This window comes from Typopeltis vanoorti, chromosome 17, assembly GCF_054136105.1.
Source record: "Typopeltis vanoorti isolate ZY-2024b chromosome 17, IOZ_Tvanoo_1.0, whole genome shotgun sequence".
Classification (NCBI taxonomy): Eukaryota; Metazoa; Arthropoda; class Arachnida; order Uropygi; family Thelyphonidae; genus Typopeltis; species Typopeltis vanoorti.
The window spans coordinates 55872055-55890643 of record NC_143565.1 but is presented as its reverse complement, the minus strand read 5'-3'; the positions used below and the strand labels follow the sequence as shown (position 1 = coordinate 55890643).

Here is an 18589-nt window from a genome sequence, read left to right as displayed (position 1 = left end):
ATGCCTGGTCAGTGTTTTTTTATCACTGTGCTGTCATCACTGCTTGTTTCATTTAGCAGTTTTTCAAAGTAATTACTCCATACTTCAAGGATATCTTTTTCTCCTGTTTTCATGTCACCTTTATCATCTCTAACTCCTTTTACAGCACTCTTTCCTCCATTCCAAAGCTTCTTCAACAACCTCCAGAATATTTTGCCACCTTCTTGATATTTATTTTCTATATTCTTGCCAAAATCCTCCCATGACTTTTGTTTAGCTAGTTTTACACACTGTTTAGCTTTCTTACATTTGTCTCTGTATTCTGTAAGAGTAAAAGCTGACTTATTTGCCAGGAACTTTTGATATGCTTTCTTCTTTTCCTTCACTGCCTCTTTAACTTCCTGTGTCCACCAGGGAGTTCTGATTTTTTTTATCCTTGCACACAACCTCACCACATGCCTCTCTGGCAGAATCAATCAATGTTTTCTTCAGAGTTTGCCACTGAATCTCCAAGGCTTGATTCCTGTTCTCAAACTCTTTCATTTTCTTTTCAATAATCTTTCTGTATTTTAGTCAACAGTTCACATCTGAGAGCTGCTCAACTTTTATTCGCTTTAAAACTTTCTTACATGTTATTCTTTTCAATATGAAATTCAATTTTATCCTGCTCAAGACTAAATAGTGATCACTTCCAATTTCAAATCCTCTGTACACTCTGGTGTCCTGCACCAGGGAGAAAACATCACTATCAACAATAACATAGTCAATGAGACTTTTCTTATTCCTAGCCTCTTCTCTCCATGTGAATTTGTGCACATTTTTATGTTGGAACATGGTGTTAGTAATAACCAGTCCATGTCCTGAGCAGAAATCCAACAGATATTTGCCATTATTATTAGCTTTGCTCTTTTCACCAAATTTTCCCAAAATATTTTTGTATGTCTCACAATCATTTCCTACTCTGCTATTTAGATCCCCAACAAGGACCAACTTTTCCTTTTTCATTGTGTCAGTTGCTTTTTCTAAAGCGTCAAAAAATTCCTCCACTTCTACCTTAGTAGAACCTTCTGTGGGACCATAGGCACAAATAAGTCTCATTGTCCAGTTCCCCATTCTCATATTTGCCCACATTACTCTACTTGAGACTGACTGCCATTCAAGAAGATTAGCCTGGTATTTTGTGTTGAATACTATGGCTACTCCTTCTTTTCCTTGTTTGTCATTGCCTGAATATAACATTTTGTATTTATTGCTCAGAAAGATCTCGCCAGTTTTGGTCTTTTTTGTTTCAGTCATCCCTATTATGTCGATCTGGTACTTATCTAATTCCTCAGCTAGCTCCATAATATTTTTCATGGAACATTAAATCAGAGGAAAATTAGGGCAGGAATGGGATATATTGTGAATTATAACAAACAAGTTCAAGCCTTCGAAGAATTCAGTTTGTATAAAAAATTACAAATATATTGTTATTGTTATTATTTGACACCTCCAGGGAGTCCAAAGACTCATCGAGGGAGAGTGTGCCAACAGCATCGAACGATTGTTCCCTTCCAACTACTAACCGCGCTCAAACTTACTTAACTGAGCCATTAGTAGCAGAGGCTCTACCAATCGACCAACCTTTGCTGGCTAATTTAATTATTTTTTAATTTTTAATTAATATATTTAATTAATTTAATTTACCGGCCTATTAAATATACTGCTGTTAAGAATGACACTGCTTTCTTTCAGACACCAGCAAACATATGCTAGCTTCCAAGCTGAAGAGTTTTTAGTTTCATATCCAGCTCCATTTAGCCAAATTCTAGACAAAGAAGTGTTGAAAATCCAACTTCACAATTATAAGTTGAGGAGAATGTAGTAAGTACTTCACTGTTACATTGATGGATGGGTCCAGGATATTCCAACTGTATATGGAGCAAAAAGTCAGTCAAACTTTTCTCCATGAAAAAATTTCAGGGAGTAAAGATTGACAAATTTGTTCTGAAAAACTTGCAGATGCTTTTTCGTGTTCCTGAGTTTAGCTCTGAAATGACACTTTACTTTGTAGAAATTCACTGCTTTATTCAAAAGGTTTCATAAAGCAAAATACAGTGTATATTGAAATCTTCTTTATTTCCTTTTCAGGAAAATCCCAGTTTAAAAAAAAAAATTTAAAAAAAATCATTCCCTCCCTGTTTTTCACATTTTTGGTGCTAATGTTTTTTACTTATTACTAACACCATGTTCCAACATAAAAATGTGCACAAATTCACATGGAGAGAAGAGGCTAGGAATAAGAAAAGTCTCATTGACTATGTTATTGTTGATAGTGATGTTTTCTCCCTGGTGCAGGACACCAGAGTGTACAGAGGATTTGAAATTGGAAGTGATCACTATTTAGTCTTGAGCAGGATAAAATTGAATTTCATATTGAAAAGAATAACATGTAAGAAAGTTTTAAAGCGAATAAAAGTTGAGCAGCTCTCAGATGTAAACTGTAGACTAAAATACAGAAATATTATTGAAAAGAAAATGAAAGAGTTTGAGAACAGGAATCAAACCTTGGAGATTCAGTGGCAAACTCTGAAGGAAACATTGATTGATTCTGCCAGAGAGGCATGTGGTGAGGTTGTGTGCAAAGATAAAAAAATCAGAACTCCCTGGTGGACACAGGAAGTTAAAGAGGCAGTGAAGGAAAAGAAGAAAGCATATCAAAAGTTCCTGGCAAATAAGTCAGCTTTTACTCTTACAGAATACAGAGACAAATGTAAGAAAGCTAAACAGTGTGTAAAACTAGCTAAACAAAAGTCATGGGAGGACTTTGGCAAGAATATAGAAAATACATATCAAGAAGGTGGCAAAATATTCTGGAGGTTGTTGAAGAAGCTTAGGAATGGAGGAAAGAGTGCTGTAAAAGGAATTAGAGATGATAAAGGTGAAATGAAAACAGGAGAAAAAGATATCCTTGAAGTATGGAGTAATTACTTTGAAAAACTGCTAAATGAAACAAGCAGTGATGACAGCACAGTGATAAAAAACACTGACCAGGCATGCAGTCAGGAATACATATCCATACTTGAAGTAGAAAAAGCCATCAAAGGCTTGAAATGTGGAAAGGCAGCAGGAGTAGATGATATTCGACCAGAAATGATGAAGTATGGTGGTATAAGAGTCTTACAGTGGCTGCACTGCATAGTTCAGAAAGCCTGGACAGAGGGACGAATTCCCGATGATTGGAGTAGAGCTCTCATAGTATCCATATATAAAAAGGGAAATAAAACTGAATGTGAGAATTACAGAGGAATTTCCCTACTGAGTGTTCCTGGCAAGATCTATGCAAGTATACTTGAGAAACGGTTGAGAAGAATTGTGGAAGAAAAGCTTGGTGAAGAACAAGCTGGATTCAGGCCAAATAGAGGCTGTCAGGATCAGATCTTCACTTTACGACAAATAGTCGAGAAAGCATGGGAATATAACAAAGATCTGTATTTAAGTTTTGTCGATTTGGAAAAGGCATATGACAAGGTGCCAAGAGAGAAGCAATTCAATACGCTGCAGTTATATGGTGTCAATGGGGCATTATATCAAGCAATACTTAGTCTTTATTTGAGTTGTGAGTCAGCAGTTAGAATTGAAGGAAGTACAGGAAGATGGTTTAATGTTAAATCTGGTGTGAGACAAGGATGTACATTATCCCCTCTGTTATTCATTATCTATATGGATCACATTATGAAGGAATGTGGTATTAAACCTGATATCAAAATTGGAGATGTTAATGTCAGCTCTTTGCTTTATGCGGATGATGTTATACTTCTAAATAAATCCGCTACAAGTCTGCAAGATTCTCTGACTAAATTGAATAGCTGTTGTAATAGATATGGTATGAAGGTCAGCAATAAAAAGACAAAGACAATGAAAATAGGCAGAATCATTGAAAATGTCAACTGTGTTGTGAATGGAGAACCTGTGGAACAAGTAAAACATTTCAGCTACTTAGGCACAATTTTTACTGAAGATGGTAAACTAAATATAGAAATAGACAACAGAATTAGCAAAGCTGGTATCGTGGGAAGTCAATTGAATAAATTCATATGGAATAAGAAAGAAATTAGTCGGAACACTAAATTAGCTGTATACAAGACTGTGTTCAAACCAATTTTAACTTATGGATCTGAGAGCTGGGTCAGAAGTAAAACACTTGACCAAAGACTAGAGACCGCAGATATGAGAGTCCTGAGAAAGATTAGAGGCGTGAACAGATGGCATCAATGGCAATATCATATTAAAAATGAGGATATTAGGAAAGAACTTGACATTGTCAGCATCCAGGAATGCGTTAGCAGAGCTAATCTCAGATGGTATGGTCACTTAAATAGAATGGGAGAGGAAAGATTAGCAAAACAAGTGTTCTCTGCCAGGTTGGCAGGAAAACGACCCAGAGGAAGACCAAGATATAGGTGGATTGATACGGTACAAAGTGCCTTAGACGATAGAAATATAAGATCTGATAATGTTGGAGTCTTGACAAGTAACAGACTGATTTGGAGGAAAATTGTAGATAGGAAGTTAGTAATGATGTAATTTTTTCATGTAGTACTGTCATATCCTGTACACCCCTTGAGGGTACATGGCAGGAATTTGATGATGATGATGATGGTGCTAATGTTTTCCCAAACTTCACTAGGTCTGTACTTCAAGTACTAATTTTAATCCAGTGTTTCATATTATCCCTACAATATATTTCTTAAACTGACTAACCATGTATGCCAGTTACTATGAACCGATAAATAAAAATAAAGATTTGTTTATTTAGTTATTACACTTCATTGGGTAGTTAGGAAGACCATGCATTTCTCAGCATACAGTGATACAAAGTGGCTGATTTTATGTACCACTATACACTTGTGTGTTGAGATATATGGTGTGTAGCAAAATGTTATGCATATTATTATACTGAAATTAAATTATGTAAAAGAACTTTTTTTAAATTAATAGGATTTTTAATGCACTGTATTCTAAATTATATCTTAAAATTTACAAATTAATAAAATATTTATTTACTAATCAAATTCTCTTGCAGCCCACACTTTGCAAAAGGTGCTTTCAGTTAATAGTTTTCAATGCTACGGTGAAGCTTTTTTTTTTTTTTTAAAACATGATCATCAATAATTATGATTTATGTGTACCAGATGAGTTCCTTAATGAAAACTGTATGTGTTTCTAAGCAAAATTACTATGATTTTCAGGATTTCTGATAGGGATGCGAGCCAATACTTCAAAATAGCTGGCCAATGAAACTCTTAATCTATGCCAGTAATAATAAAAAAAAAAAAGCAAATATACAGATGCTGAGCAGAGTATATGTCTATTAAACATACAATACCAGAGTAACTCATGCAATTTGACTTTGTTTTTATAATCTCTGGATCATTTTTAAAAGTTTCAGTATTCTGAAAGCCAACACTGTACGGTTAACCTGACTTATAAAACAAAAAGATGTTTATTATCGGTTCATTCAAATAGTTTTTGATGCCAATAATGCATAAAGGATAAAGATCTTTTATGTTCTTTTCTTCAATAAGAAAACAGCTTCACATGTGGACAGATTGAAGTCAATAGCAGAGTCCTACAGAATTCAAATCAGAACTGTGAGTCCGTCTTCCTCTCAAACACTCAAAGTTGAAACTCTTAAGTTAAAAAAAAACATTAATTCCAGAATTTGGCTTAACTTTTGTCAGAACACTGCAAGACCTTGTCTTTCACCTATTAGTAAAATTTGTTTTTAATTTGTAATTTACTGACAAATCTTTTATTATATCATTATCAATGTTTTAGTTATTTTTTTAAAAGCAATGGACAGTAACTTGTCAGGCATATTGTCCATTGCTTTTACTGTTTAGCTTATTGTCTTCCAATAGCATTAGATAATTATTCGATGAGTTTTAAAAAATAAACTATAATCTCTTGTCACTGCAAATGAATGAAACAGTATCATACAGGTGTCGGATCCTACTTCATCTTAACCTATACTTTGGATCCAATATTTAGTTATTACGATGTCCTTAAACAATTGATAGGTTGCTAGTTGATTTCTAATCCAAATATAGAGAAAATTTATATTTATAGACTGCGCCACTCTATATCTGAATTAGTTCAAGAATTGAAGAAAAACCAACTCTCAACTATTTCTCCTTTATATGTTGTTATTATGTTTTACAGGCCGAGTTTATTTAACTTACATATCTCTCCCGCTTTGGTTCGAATATTTTTATGGATGGTGCAGTAAAAGAGATTCGGGCAAAATACAACTTTAGATTAAATACAAAATTAAATACAAAATACAAAAACAAACATTTAATTTAGGATCACAAATTATACACTTAAGTTCAAATCACTAAATGAGATATTATAAACATTTTAACTCTTCTGATAATACAGTCATATAATTTTAAGTAACGGTAAATCTGTTGTCCGAAACAGCCTTCACAAAATTCAATTAAACACTTGGTAAAGCTCAAAGTCATAAAGTTCCTTGGTAACCACTTACACAAATATCTCACAGTTACTTAAATTTGAAATGCAATATAATGGCGGCAACACTTTTTCACAAGTATACACTTTTAAATCCACACTTCAGCTAATCTCCACAAAAATGTTACTGTTAATATAGGGATATTTTAGGAAGAAACACACACATATCTCTGCATAGGAATATCAATAGTTGGAACATTCTTACCGGTAATCTTCCTTCTTCATCTACTTATATTCGAACACTTTTTACAACTTTATACACTTTAAAGAATTAACGGCACTCATTAAAACAAATCTTCCTAGTAATAACTGAATTAATTAACGGTCACAATTCACATGGTTAAACGTTCTTGCATGAAGTAAAACGCTTGTACTATCTTAGACATTACTTGATCAATTCAGTATTCTACTAATCACTCATAAACTAAGGTGACACACAATAATTCCTTAACTTGAAGTTTTCATGCACTAATTGAATGCCTATTCCTCCGGCATTCAATTAATCTTTTAGGCACTATAATTCTTAACACAGCTATCGTTAAACTCAACCTTGTTGCCTCTAATTATTCTTTAGTTACTCCGTGCTATGCTTCAAGTTTCCATGTGTCCTTGAAAAGTCGGCCCTGAAATTAAATCTCAACTAAAGCAGCTAGTCATTCAGTAGTCACTTAGCTATCTTCCATTGCTTTATTTGTTATTCTGCAACTTACTAGCTAACCCGCTCCATGACTAGCAGACTTTAATTAGCTACTTGAGTGACTCGCCGATTCGCTAATATCGCACTCTGATTCCCCGAATCAATCTCCTTTTTTCTTTCCTTCCTCCGAATGCCGAATTAGAATATCCTCTCTTTTTTCAGTGTTCCTAGCTTATATATCCCTTCTTCCCACCTAAATTGTTCTCGTGCTCTCTTTAACTAAAATCCTTTCCAGTAAACTTTCAACATTCTCCCTCACGCTCTGTTCCAAACTCGTGCAAGGTATCTAACATACGTTTCCATGACAACAAAACAAAATATAATAAAATTGAGGCATTGCATAACGTTATATCTCTACAAACAGGAACAAATAAAGAATATTTACATTTCAATTAATACGCAATTAAATGTTAAATACAAACTCCTATAATATTAACATAGCAATAAATAAAATAACTTAATATTTTAATACAGAGATTTTTCTTTATTAGTACGCATACTTGATTAAATAATTAAATCAACTTATAGGTAGTTATATGAATATTAATTTAAAAATAAGTGATTTACATTAAATAATATTTACAAATGTAGCCTTTACCATGGTGGATTATGTTGGATTCTGAAGAGAGTATTAATAATTTAAATTTCTCTTCATTCAGAATCCAACACAGGCATGCCAAAGACCTAATTTATTTATTTGATTTGGAATGTACTAAAGACTTTACTTTCTTATACTAACTAATTAAATAACATATTAACTGAATTCAGATTAAAATCAAGTTCATTTAAGTTATCAATTACTGTCTCTTTTACTCAAATATTATCAATCCTGAATGATTGGTCCAAAATAACACATCTGGCTTTATGTTTGAATTTTATGGATAGTGGAGAAAGTAAATAAATAAAATTGTTTTATATTCTTTCATTTAGGATGAAAAAATTAACTAGACAAAATACCACTAATATATATACAGGTAATCCTCGTATAATGCAGATTACCTGTCTACAAATTGTGGTATCCCTTGTTCAACGCGGTCTACAATTTCTAGTAATCCTTTATTTTTTTAATTTTTTTTTTTTTTTCATATTTTTCACCGCAGGACTTAAAAATCAAATTTTATCTTCGTTAAATTTGTGTCTGCCCGTATCGCACAAGTAGTTATAAGTATCGAATTTAGTTTTATTGTATCACTGAATAAGGTACTGTACAGAGGCTTTTGCAGTCTGTGTCATTCTCAACAAACAGTGCAATTAGAGACAGATGGAATAAAAACGGCACTAACTAATAAATCACGTCCCCTCTCTCACAGAAACTATGCTGTATAGACTTAAGCAAAACCATATGTTGCACCGAAACACAGTCTCTAACTAAAAACTATTGTCCAATTTTTCAATTATGAAATAAGTGTTTTTTTATTGCATTTGAAATTCTCGATGTCATTATGACAGATCACAAAGGCTAACTTAAAATAAAAGCCTACCAAGAATTGAAACATGCCATATAATGAAGGTGTGAGTTCGCCTGCCATCTCAAATGCAAACAAGAAGCCATAAAATTCAACCAAGGGTTGAAACGTTTGTGTGAGTTGAGCCAGTCAGTAATGAGAAGTTCCGTCAGAATGATAAATGATACCCTTGTGAATGTGTTAAAACTAATAGTGAATGTTGTTATGACAGTTTCAGATGTTATGGAATTCGATTGAAGAGAATTAGCATTTCAACTCAACATTTGTCAGTTGCTTTTGTCTTTGGGTCGCACGATCTTTTGTTAATACCGCACCAGTCATATGCACGTCTTTATAGCTGCTATCTTGTGTAAAACAAAATTCAGCTTGTACGTATTGTAACAATTAAAAAAAACTTCAATAATTTATAAGCGTATAAAAGGATATCACCTGTAAATCATTGATGTGCCAGCAAAATTCTCAGACGTGCCACCTCTGGCACGAGTGCCATAGGTTCGCCATCTAGGGTTTACTGTATAAAGTGTTTATTGTTGAAAATTGTCTTCGTTTTCTGCCAGGAAAGCGCATTTAAAATCATAAGTGTGTTATTCTCAAGCAGAGCAATTTATTTTCTGGTGAGTTACATATGTATGTAATGCTTTTTTTTTAAATGTAAAAGTTTATTTTTATTGTAATGGCCACTAAAACTGCAACGAAAGGGGAAAAAACCAACATTGAAGAGGAAATTCATTTCTCTTGAAGAAAAAAATTAAAATCTTGAATTGGTTGAAAATTGGAGAAAAACCAGGAGTTGTTGCAAGGACTCTGAATTTAAATGAATCGACAATTCAAACAATCAAACAAAATGAACATAAAATCCGAGAAAGTGTTATTGCTGGGTCAATGGTAAGTGCAAAGCACGTTACTCGTGTTTGCGATATTCTAATAGAAAAAAATGGAGAAATCTCTAATGATTTGGATAGAGGATTGCACTCAAAAGAAAATTCCTTTGGATGGATGGACACCTTATTAAGCAAAAAAGCTCTCAATGTTTATAAACATTTAAAAGAACTTGATCATGATTCTTCAGAAGAAAGCTCTCAGCATGGATTTTCTGCCAGTAAGGGTTGGTTTGAAAACTTTAAAAAGCAGTTTTCTTTGTATAATCTTAAAATCCAGGAAGAATCAGCATCAGCAGATGTTGAAGCTGCCCGGAAATACCCAGCAGAACTTTTAAAAATCATTAAAGAAGGTGGTTACAGTGCAGACCAGGTGTTCAATGCGGATGAATCTGGGTTATATTGGAAAAAAATGCCAAGCGCACCTATATTTCGAAAAATGAAAGATCAGCTCCTGGATTCAAAGTTTCCAAAGAGAGAATTACTCTGCTGTTTTGTAGTAATGCATCAGGTGATTACATGACAAAACCAATGTTTATTAACCGATCTGCAAATCCTCGTGCGATGAAAGGGCTTGACAATTCCATCCTACCTGTTTATTGGCAGGCTAACAAAAAGGCATGGGTTACAGCTAGCATGCTTGAAAATTGTTTTTTCAAGTATTGTGTACCTGATGTAGAAAATTACACAAAGAAAAAGAATATGGACTTCAAAATTCTACTAATTTTAGATAACGCACCAGGCCATCCAACAAATTTAAGCCATCCGAATAGTAAAATAACTTTTTTGCTGCCTAATACAACTTCTCTAATTCAACCACTCGACCAAGGAATAATATCAACATTTAAGTCATATTCTATTCGGCGAACATTTCAATTAATTTTGGAAAAAATTAATTGAAATTTCATCGTATAATAAACGTCGCACACATTTTTGGTGAAGAGAGCTTTTGCGATATGGTTGAAAATGAAATTAGTGAATTAATTGATGGAGAAACAGATTTAAATGAGGAGGAACTGGTACAATTAATAATGGCATCGAACCAAATGGCAGGGAAAATTCTGTCGAAGATTCTGATTGTGATGAAGCCGTTAAAGAATTCAGTTTAAAGAAATTAGCAGAGGGATTGGACTTGACAAGAAATATAGGAAGTTATTTTACGGATAATGATCACTCAATGAAGCGCTCGGGAAAATTCACGAGACAATTGGATATTTGTTTAGCGCCATATTATGAACTCAATAAAAAATTGCAACATAGCGGAAAGTAAAGTCTTATTACCGACTTCTTGATGACTAAACCAGCCGAAGCATGCAACGAGAATTATACAAATGATGTCCAAGAGATTTCAAGTGGTGGTGACCTCCACTACTTAAAGAACATCTACGAAATGTTATTTCTGAAGACACTGATGATGATGATTAAAATATGTGCTTTATTTTATTGTGTCTAAAGCATTTATGCATTATCTGCAAAGAAATTTATGTACAATTTGTAATTTTATACTACGTGTTTGCCATAGTTTATGTTTTCTTAACTTACATGAATTACCTGAATTAAATAAAAATATTGTTTTTGTTGGATATGTCATTGTTGTTTATATAATTTAAAAAAAAAAAAAGATTTCAGAACCTAACCCAACTTTTTCTATATGATCTATGTCTCGTATAATGTGATTTATATAACGCGATATTTCTATGGATCCTAACATCCGCGTTATACGAGAGTTACCTGTATATATGAAGCTGAATAAAAACCAATGAGAGTCATAATAATGCACAACTAACAGGCAAAAGTTTTTCATTCATTATACTAAAAGCACTTCATAATTTGTATGTATGATAATACAAGTGATAAGAGTAAAGCTCTGAATTACAGACCAGTCTGTGTGTCTGGAGTTGTGGGTAAGTCTTAGAGACATTAGTTAAGACTAAGATTCAGAATTGGGTTGATAATAGAAAAATACTCTTTGGCAGCCAGCATGGATTTACTAAAGAAAGATCATGCTTTAGCAACCTGCTTACTTTTTATAATAAAGTGACAAATGCATTGGATAATGGTGGTGTATATACAATGGTATATTTAGATTTTGCAAAGGCATTTGATAAATTGCCACATGACAAGCTGGTAATTAAATTGGAACGGATGGGGATGAACAGTAGATTAGTTCGCTGGATTGAAGATTGGCTCTCTGATAGGTATCAGTGAGTATGGAGGAGCGATATCCCAGAAGAGGAAAGTTACTAGTGGTGTACCTCAAGGGTCGGTTTTGGGTCCATTGCTGTTTAATTTGTATGTAAATGATATTTGGAAAGGTTTGAATGGTGATATGCATATGTTTGCAGATGATGCAAAGTTGGGGAGAGCTATCAGGAGTAGAGCGGATGCTGTAGCTTTGCAAGATGACCTTGAATACACTGGCTGAATGGGTAAATGAGTGGGGGTGTCAATTCAATGTTTCAACATGTAAGGTTTTGAAATTTAATGTAAAGAATACATGTAAAGTACACAATTGGTGGAAATATCTTGGAAGAAGTAGAGGAGATGAGAGATCTGGGAGTGATTGTAGACAAGGACCTAAAATTTTGGGAACATGTTACTAAAATTATGAAGACAACACTGCAGATAATGAGAATGATGTGAAGGACACTGACTTGTAAAAGTAAGCATGTTATGGTTCCTTTATATAAGGCTGTGATCAGGCCACATATGGTTTACTGTGCACAGATCAGGTCACCTGGTTTTCAAAAAGATGAAATTGCATTGGAAAAAGTTCAGAGGTGACTGACTAAGGTGGTTTCTGGTCTCTGGAATGTAGAGTATGAAGACAGATTGACAAAATGCAATTTGCAGAAATTGGTGGATAGAAGGAGGAGAGAGGATATGATCGAGACATATAAGCTGTTAAGAGGTTATTAAGAGATTAATGTCGGGGAGGTTTTGCACAGAATGGGTGAAGATAGCAGGAGAACAAGAGGTCATCCCTGGTAGTTGTATAAGAAGGGTGTGAGCAAGGGAGCGAGGAGCAGGTTTTTTGCATGGAGAATGGTGAGTGATTGGAATGCATTGCCCAAGAGTGTGGTGAGTGCAGAGACAGTGAATATATTCAAGGTGCGGCATGATAAACTGTGTGTATAACAGTGAACCTCCCACAATGAGTCTCTGACTCCATGGAGGTTTTTATAATAATAATAATAATAATTATAATAATAATCTGGAGGTTGTTGAAGAAGCTTAGGAATGGAGGAAAGAGTGCTGTGAAAGGAATTAGAGATGATAAAGGTGAAATGAAAACAGGAGAAAAAGATATCCTTGAAGTATGGAGTAATTACTTTGAAAAACTGCTAAATGAAACAAGCAGTGATGACAGCACAGTGATAAAAAACACTGACCAGGCATGCAGTCAGGAATACATATCTATACTTGAAGTAGAAAAAGCCATCAAAGGCTTGAAATGTGGAAAGGCAGCAGGAGTAGATGATATTCGACCAGAAATGCTGAAGTATGGTGGTATAAGAGTCTTACAGTGGTTGCACTGTATAGTTCAGAAAGCCTGGACAGAGGGACGAATTCCCGATGATTGGAGTAGAGCTCTCATAGTACCCATATATAAAAAGGGAAATAAAACTGAATGTGAGAATTACAGAGGTATTTCCCTACTGAGTGTTCCTGGCAAGATCTATGCAAGTATACTTGAGAAACGGTTGAGAAGAATTGTGGAAGAAAAGCTTGGTGAAGAACAAGCTGGATTCAGGCCAAATAGAGGCTGTCAGGATCAGATCTTCACTTTACGACAAATAGTCGAGAAAGCATGGGAATATAACAAAGATCTGTATTTAAGTTTTGTCGATTTGGAAAAGGCATATGACAAGGTGCCAAGAGAGAATCTATTCAATACGCTGCAGTTATATGGTGTCAATGGGGCATTATATCAAGCAATACTTAGTCTTTATTTGAGTTGTGAGTCAGCAGTTAGAATTGAAGGAAGTACAGGAAGATGGTTTAATGTTAAATCTGGTGTGAGACAAGGATGTACATTATCCCCTCTGTTATTCATTATCTATATGGATCACATTATGAAGGAATGTGGTATTAAACCTGATATCAAAATTGGAGATGTTAATGTCAGCTCTTTGCTTTATGCGGATGATGTTATACTTCTAAATAAATCCGCTACAAGTCTGCAAGATTCTCTGACTAAATTGAATAGCTGTTGTAATAGATATGGTATGAAGGTCAGCAATAAAAAGACAAAGACAATGAAAATAGGCAGAATCATTGAAAATGTCAACTGTGTTGTGAATGGAGAACCTGTGGAACAAGTAAAACATTTCAGCTACTTAGGCACAATTTTTACTGAAGATGGTAAACTAAATATAGAAATAGACAACAGAATCAGCAAAGCTGGTATCGTGGGAAGTCAATTGAATAAATTCATATGGAATAAGAAAGAAATTAGTCGGAACACTAAATTAGCTGTATACAAGACTGTGTTCAAACCAATTTTAACTTATGGATATGAGAGCTGGGTCAGAAGTAAAACACTTGACCAAAGACTAGAGACCGCAGATATGAGAGTCCTGAGAAAGATTAGAGGCGTGAACAGATGGCATCAATGGCAATATCATATTAAAAATGAGGATATTAGGAAAGAACTTGACATTGTCAGCATCCAGGAATGCGTTAGCAGAGCTAATCTCAGATGGTATGGTCACTTAAATAGAATGGGAGAGGAAAGATTAGCAAAACAAGTGTTCTCTGCCAGGTTGGCAGGAAAACGACCCAGAGGAAGACCAAGATATAGGTGGATTGATACGGTACAAAGTGCCTTAGACGATAGAAATATAAGATCTGATAATGTTGGAGTCTTGACAAGTAACAGACTGATTTGGAGGAAAATTGTAGATAGGAAGTTTGTAATGATGTAAATTTTTCATATAGTACTATCATATCCTGTACACCCCTTGAGGGTACATGGCAGGAATTTGATGATGATGATGATGATGATAATAATAATAATATTTCTAACCATATAATGTCATGCATTTTGCCTAAGTCTCTTTCAACATCCTGGAAAAGTATAATGTTATCAATGACATACCGAAATGTTCAGCCTTACCTAGACATTGCAAGATGTACAGCATTCACAAAGGTCTGATATTCTTCTAATCGTTCCTGAGCCCATTTCGTGACTAGTTTTTCTTGGGGAACAAGTGGAATTCCTACTGACTGGGCAAACTGGTGAGCTCCATTACCAATCAATAATACATGGTCTGTCTGAAAAAAATGAATACTACTGAATGCCATAAAGAACATAAATGTTATTATTCAATGAAGAAATACTTTTAATTATCATTCAGCAGAGGGGAGCTAAAAATCTAAACTCTTTTAATATTAAAGAAAGAATGGCATGAAACCCATGGCATTTTAATCTACAAAGCTTGATTAAACTACATTAAAGTTGTTTAACTGAAAATTCACAAAGCTGCAAATTTATTATTGTTATATGACACCTCCATGGAGTTCAAAGACTCATCACTGGAGGCCATTTTGTGCTATACCAGTCACTATCTACACTACAAGGGTGGTCTGAAAGTTATTGGCCTCGACCATAGATGGCAACACTATCAGTAATTTTTTTTCTAAGTTGGTACATCTCTCATAAGCATCCATATGAAATTGCAAGCCATTCTATCAAGTAGTTTGTTTTATACAGCTATCTGAAGCAGAAGTGCTGTCTGTATACCTTGACATGAATAAAATTGAGTATCGTGCAGGTATAAAATTCTTTGTAAAAGAAGGCTTAATACCAAAAGAAATTCATTCGAAGTTCATAAAAGTTTATGGGCACTCTTCTCCTTCGTTTTCAACAATTAAGAAATGGGCTGCCGAGTTTAAACATGGTCGTACCAGCCTTGAAGATGATACACGTGAGGGACATCCAAAAAGTGTAATAACACCTTTGTAGTTATTACAAAGTAATTACAACGTTCATAAAAGTTTATGGGCACTCTTCTCCTTCGTTTTCAACAATTAAGAAATGGGCTGCCGAGTTTAAACATGGCTGTACCGGCCTTGAAGATGATCCACGTGAGGGACATCCAAAAAGTGCAATAACACCTTTGTAGTTATTACAAAGTAATTACAACGTGTAGGATAGATATATTTTGCATGAAGAATTAAAAATAAAAAAGCTTTGCGCAAGATGGGTGTCGTGCGTGCTCACGGCAGATGATCAAAAATGCACTCACATGAAAATCTCTGAACAGTGCTTGGAGCATTTTAACAAGAATAAAACCGATTTTGTGTGTCAATTTATTACTATGGATGAGACTTGGATTCATCATTACACACCAGAATCCAAACAACAGTCAAAACAGTGGCCAGAAGCTGGTTGTTCAGTGCCAAAGACAAAGGCTCATCCATCAGCAGGAAAGGTCATGGCTTCGGTGTTTTGCGATGCTAAAGGCATTTTGTTTATTAATTATCTTGAAAAGGGTAAAACAATAACCGAGGAATATTATTCCGATCTTTTAACCAGACTAGATGGGAAAAATTCGTGAGAAAAGACCCAGTTTGCAGAAGAAAAAATCATCTTTCATCAGGACAATGCACCTGCCCACAAAGGTGTTTTGGCAATGGGAAAATTAAGGGACACTATGAATTGTTGGAACACCCACCCTATTCCCTAGATTTGGCTCCCTTTGACTTCTATCTCTTCCCCAAACTAAAACTCTTCCTTGCCAGTCATTGTTTTTCTTTGAATCAAGAGGTGATTGCAGCTGTAGAGGGATATTCTGCAGATCTTACAGAGAACCACTACAGGGATGGGATAATGGTGCTGGAGCATCGCTGGAATAAATGTATTAGTCTTAAGGGAGATTATGTTGAAAAATAAAAATAATTTTGAAATTATAAATCCGTTTTTTCATTGTTAGGCCGAGAACTTTTCAGACCATCCTCATTGTGTTGCCTTTGTGTGTGTTTTACAAGTCCCATATAGTATTCCCTGAAGATCTCAGTGAGCGAGATGAAATACTGGAAGAATTAAATATTTTTTTTAATCCTTTCCTAGTGCTGTTTCACTCCATTAAGTTTCTAACTTGAGCATGTTTGCCTGGAGATATTTGAGTTTCCAGAAACAAAACCTTACCATCTGTATGAGACATCTGACTTATTTTCCACCAGAAAGAACTTATATACATGAAGGTCCAAGAAGGGATTCAAACCCAATTCTTTCCAATCATAGGGAGTCATCACCAACTGGGGTATGGAGATTATTACAGGATCTAATCTATGTTGGATTAGAGCCTGTAATTTAATGAGGAAAAAAACCTGGCTTCTTTATATACATTATGCATGGCTTTTGTTAATGGCAAGGCAGTACTCAAGATTTAAACAGTGAAATAAGAAATTTTTTTATTATTATTCATTTACAATGTCACAAAGTGATTTATTCACAGATGTGTTAATTTTTTTTATAACTCAAAAAATGTTGCTACTGCAGCAATTCAATGAAAATAATGAAGCATTTTATGGAATATGCAGAACTTGTTGAACCTTCTGGAAATTGGACCAGACCAAAGAGTAAACTGCATGTTGCAGTATAATCAAAGCTGCAAGGAAAAGCAAATTTATTTGCCCAAAATTTGATTTAGCTTAGGAAGTTCTAAGAAATCTTTCAATCCATGTTTACTTAAATGTTCCAAAAAAGTATAAAACTGGGTCGAAATCTCCAGAATATGCTAGCTTATACAACAACAAACAGGAACTAATTCTAATACGGTTTTTAACTTATTCAAGGGATGCATTTTGTTTTATCAATCCATACAGGAAAGGCCACAGAGCCTATAAAACATTAGTACCACATAGAGATAGGGATTGAGAGGGAGAGAAAAAAGAAACCAAATGTTATTCTACCTGGACACCCATAGGATACAGCTGTTACGAAACATAGTGAGAAAGGTTGTTCCAGAAAATGATGGTAGATGAAATAAAAGAGGAGAAGAAGAAGCAGGTTCAGTAGACCTGCAGTTGGACTGTGAATGGCTGGCAAATAGCAGGTTTATATCTCTGTACGAGACCAGCTAACTCATCTTCAGTTGAAAAGAACTTAAACAAGTCTGCATTGCTTCTAGTGCATCCAAGTATTTTCAGTTAAAAGGTTTCATTGCTACTACAGGCTCTAATCCACATTGGACTAGCTTAACTGTAGTTAAGATTTAAATATTGCGATAAGTTTTCCTCAGATATATCATCCTTATACTTGTTATAAAAAATATAGAGGCAATTCAATGAAATAATGAAATATTTTCTTGGAATATGCAGAACTTCTTAAAACTTTGAAAAATTGGATTGAAGAGCAAACTATTTTGTTGCAGTAGCTCTTAGTGCAGTTTTTAGCTTTTTTTTTTTTTTTTTTTTTTCTCCCCCACTCATATACAAAAACTTACAGCACATCAGTGCCATTTGTGGGATGAAGCTAAGGATTAAGAAAGAAGAAATTTGTTAACATTTTTCTAGAAGAGATGAAGGTTGAAATTGTTGGGAAACATTGTGAAAATGTTCCAGAGAACAGAGGTAGATGGAATAAACAAAATAACAGGAAAAAGCATTCAAAGTGTTTGAGTTGTACTGGAAAAGGATGTTGGGCTGCTGCTCTCTCTTGTTTTAAAAGTATAGGGATGATGTTTGCCAGTTTCCTGGAGCAGCGATCATGGATGTACCTATAGAAGAAAGAGAGCTTAAACACTGCATCTATGGGATAGATGCTTGAAATGAGCGAGTCAGTGAGAGAAAAGAGTCATCTATGAGTCTGTTTTCCACTGAAGCAGCAGCATGAAATTTTAAAGAGATTTTAGAAGCACCACCTGAAATGTATGAATAGTATGCTAAGGATGTACAGATTTGAAATTTGTATGGGTTAATAGCTGGGGGTTTGTAAAGTAGCTTCTTGATCAGAAAAAAAATCCTACTTTTTTTAGAACCTACTGATGTGATGTGTTTATGATAGAAGAGACCAGAGGCAAATGTCAGTCCAAGAAGAGAGACCT

The 18589-nt window shown here is 34.5% G+C and overlaps 1 protein-coding gene across 3 annotated transcripts in view; it reads right to left on the bottom strand.

Moving 5' to 3' along the window:
• The window catches only part of LOC150097409 (isoaspartyl peptidase/L-asparaginase), a 126770-nt gene that overhangs the window by 57061 nt on the left and 51120 nt on the right, over nt 1-18589 (bottom strand). For all 3 annotated transcript variants that reach the window (XM_090407559.1, XM_090407560.1, XM_090407558.1), the window contains one exon: nt 14656-14813. In XM_090407559.1, the coding sequence (XP_090263685.1) occupies nt 14656-14813 (158 nt within the window). The remainder of the gene's footprint in view (nt 1-14655; nt 14814-18589) is intronic.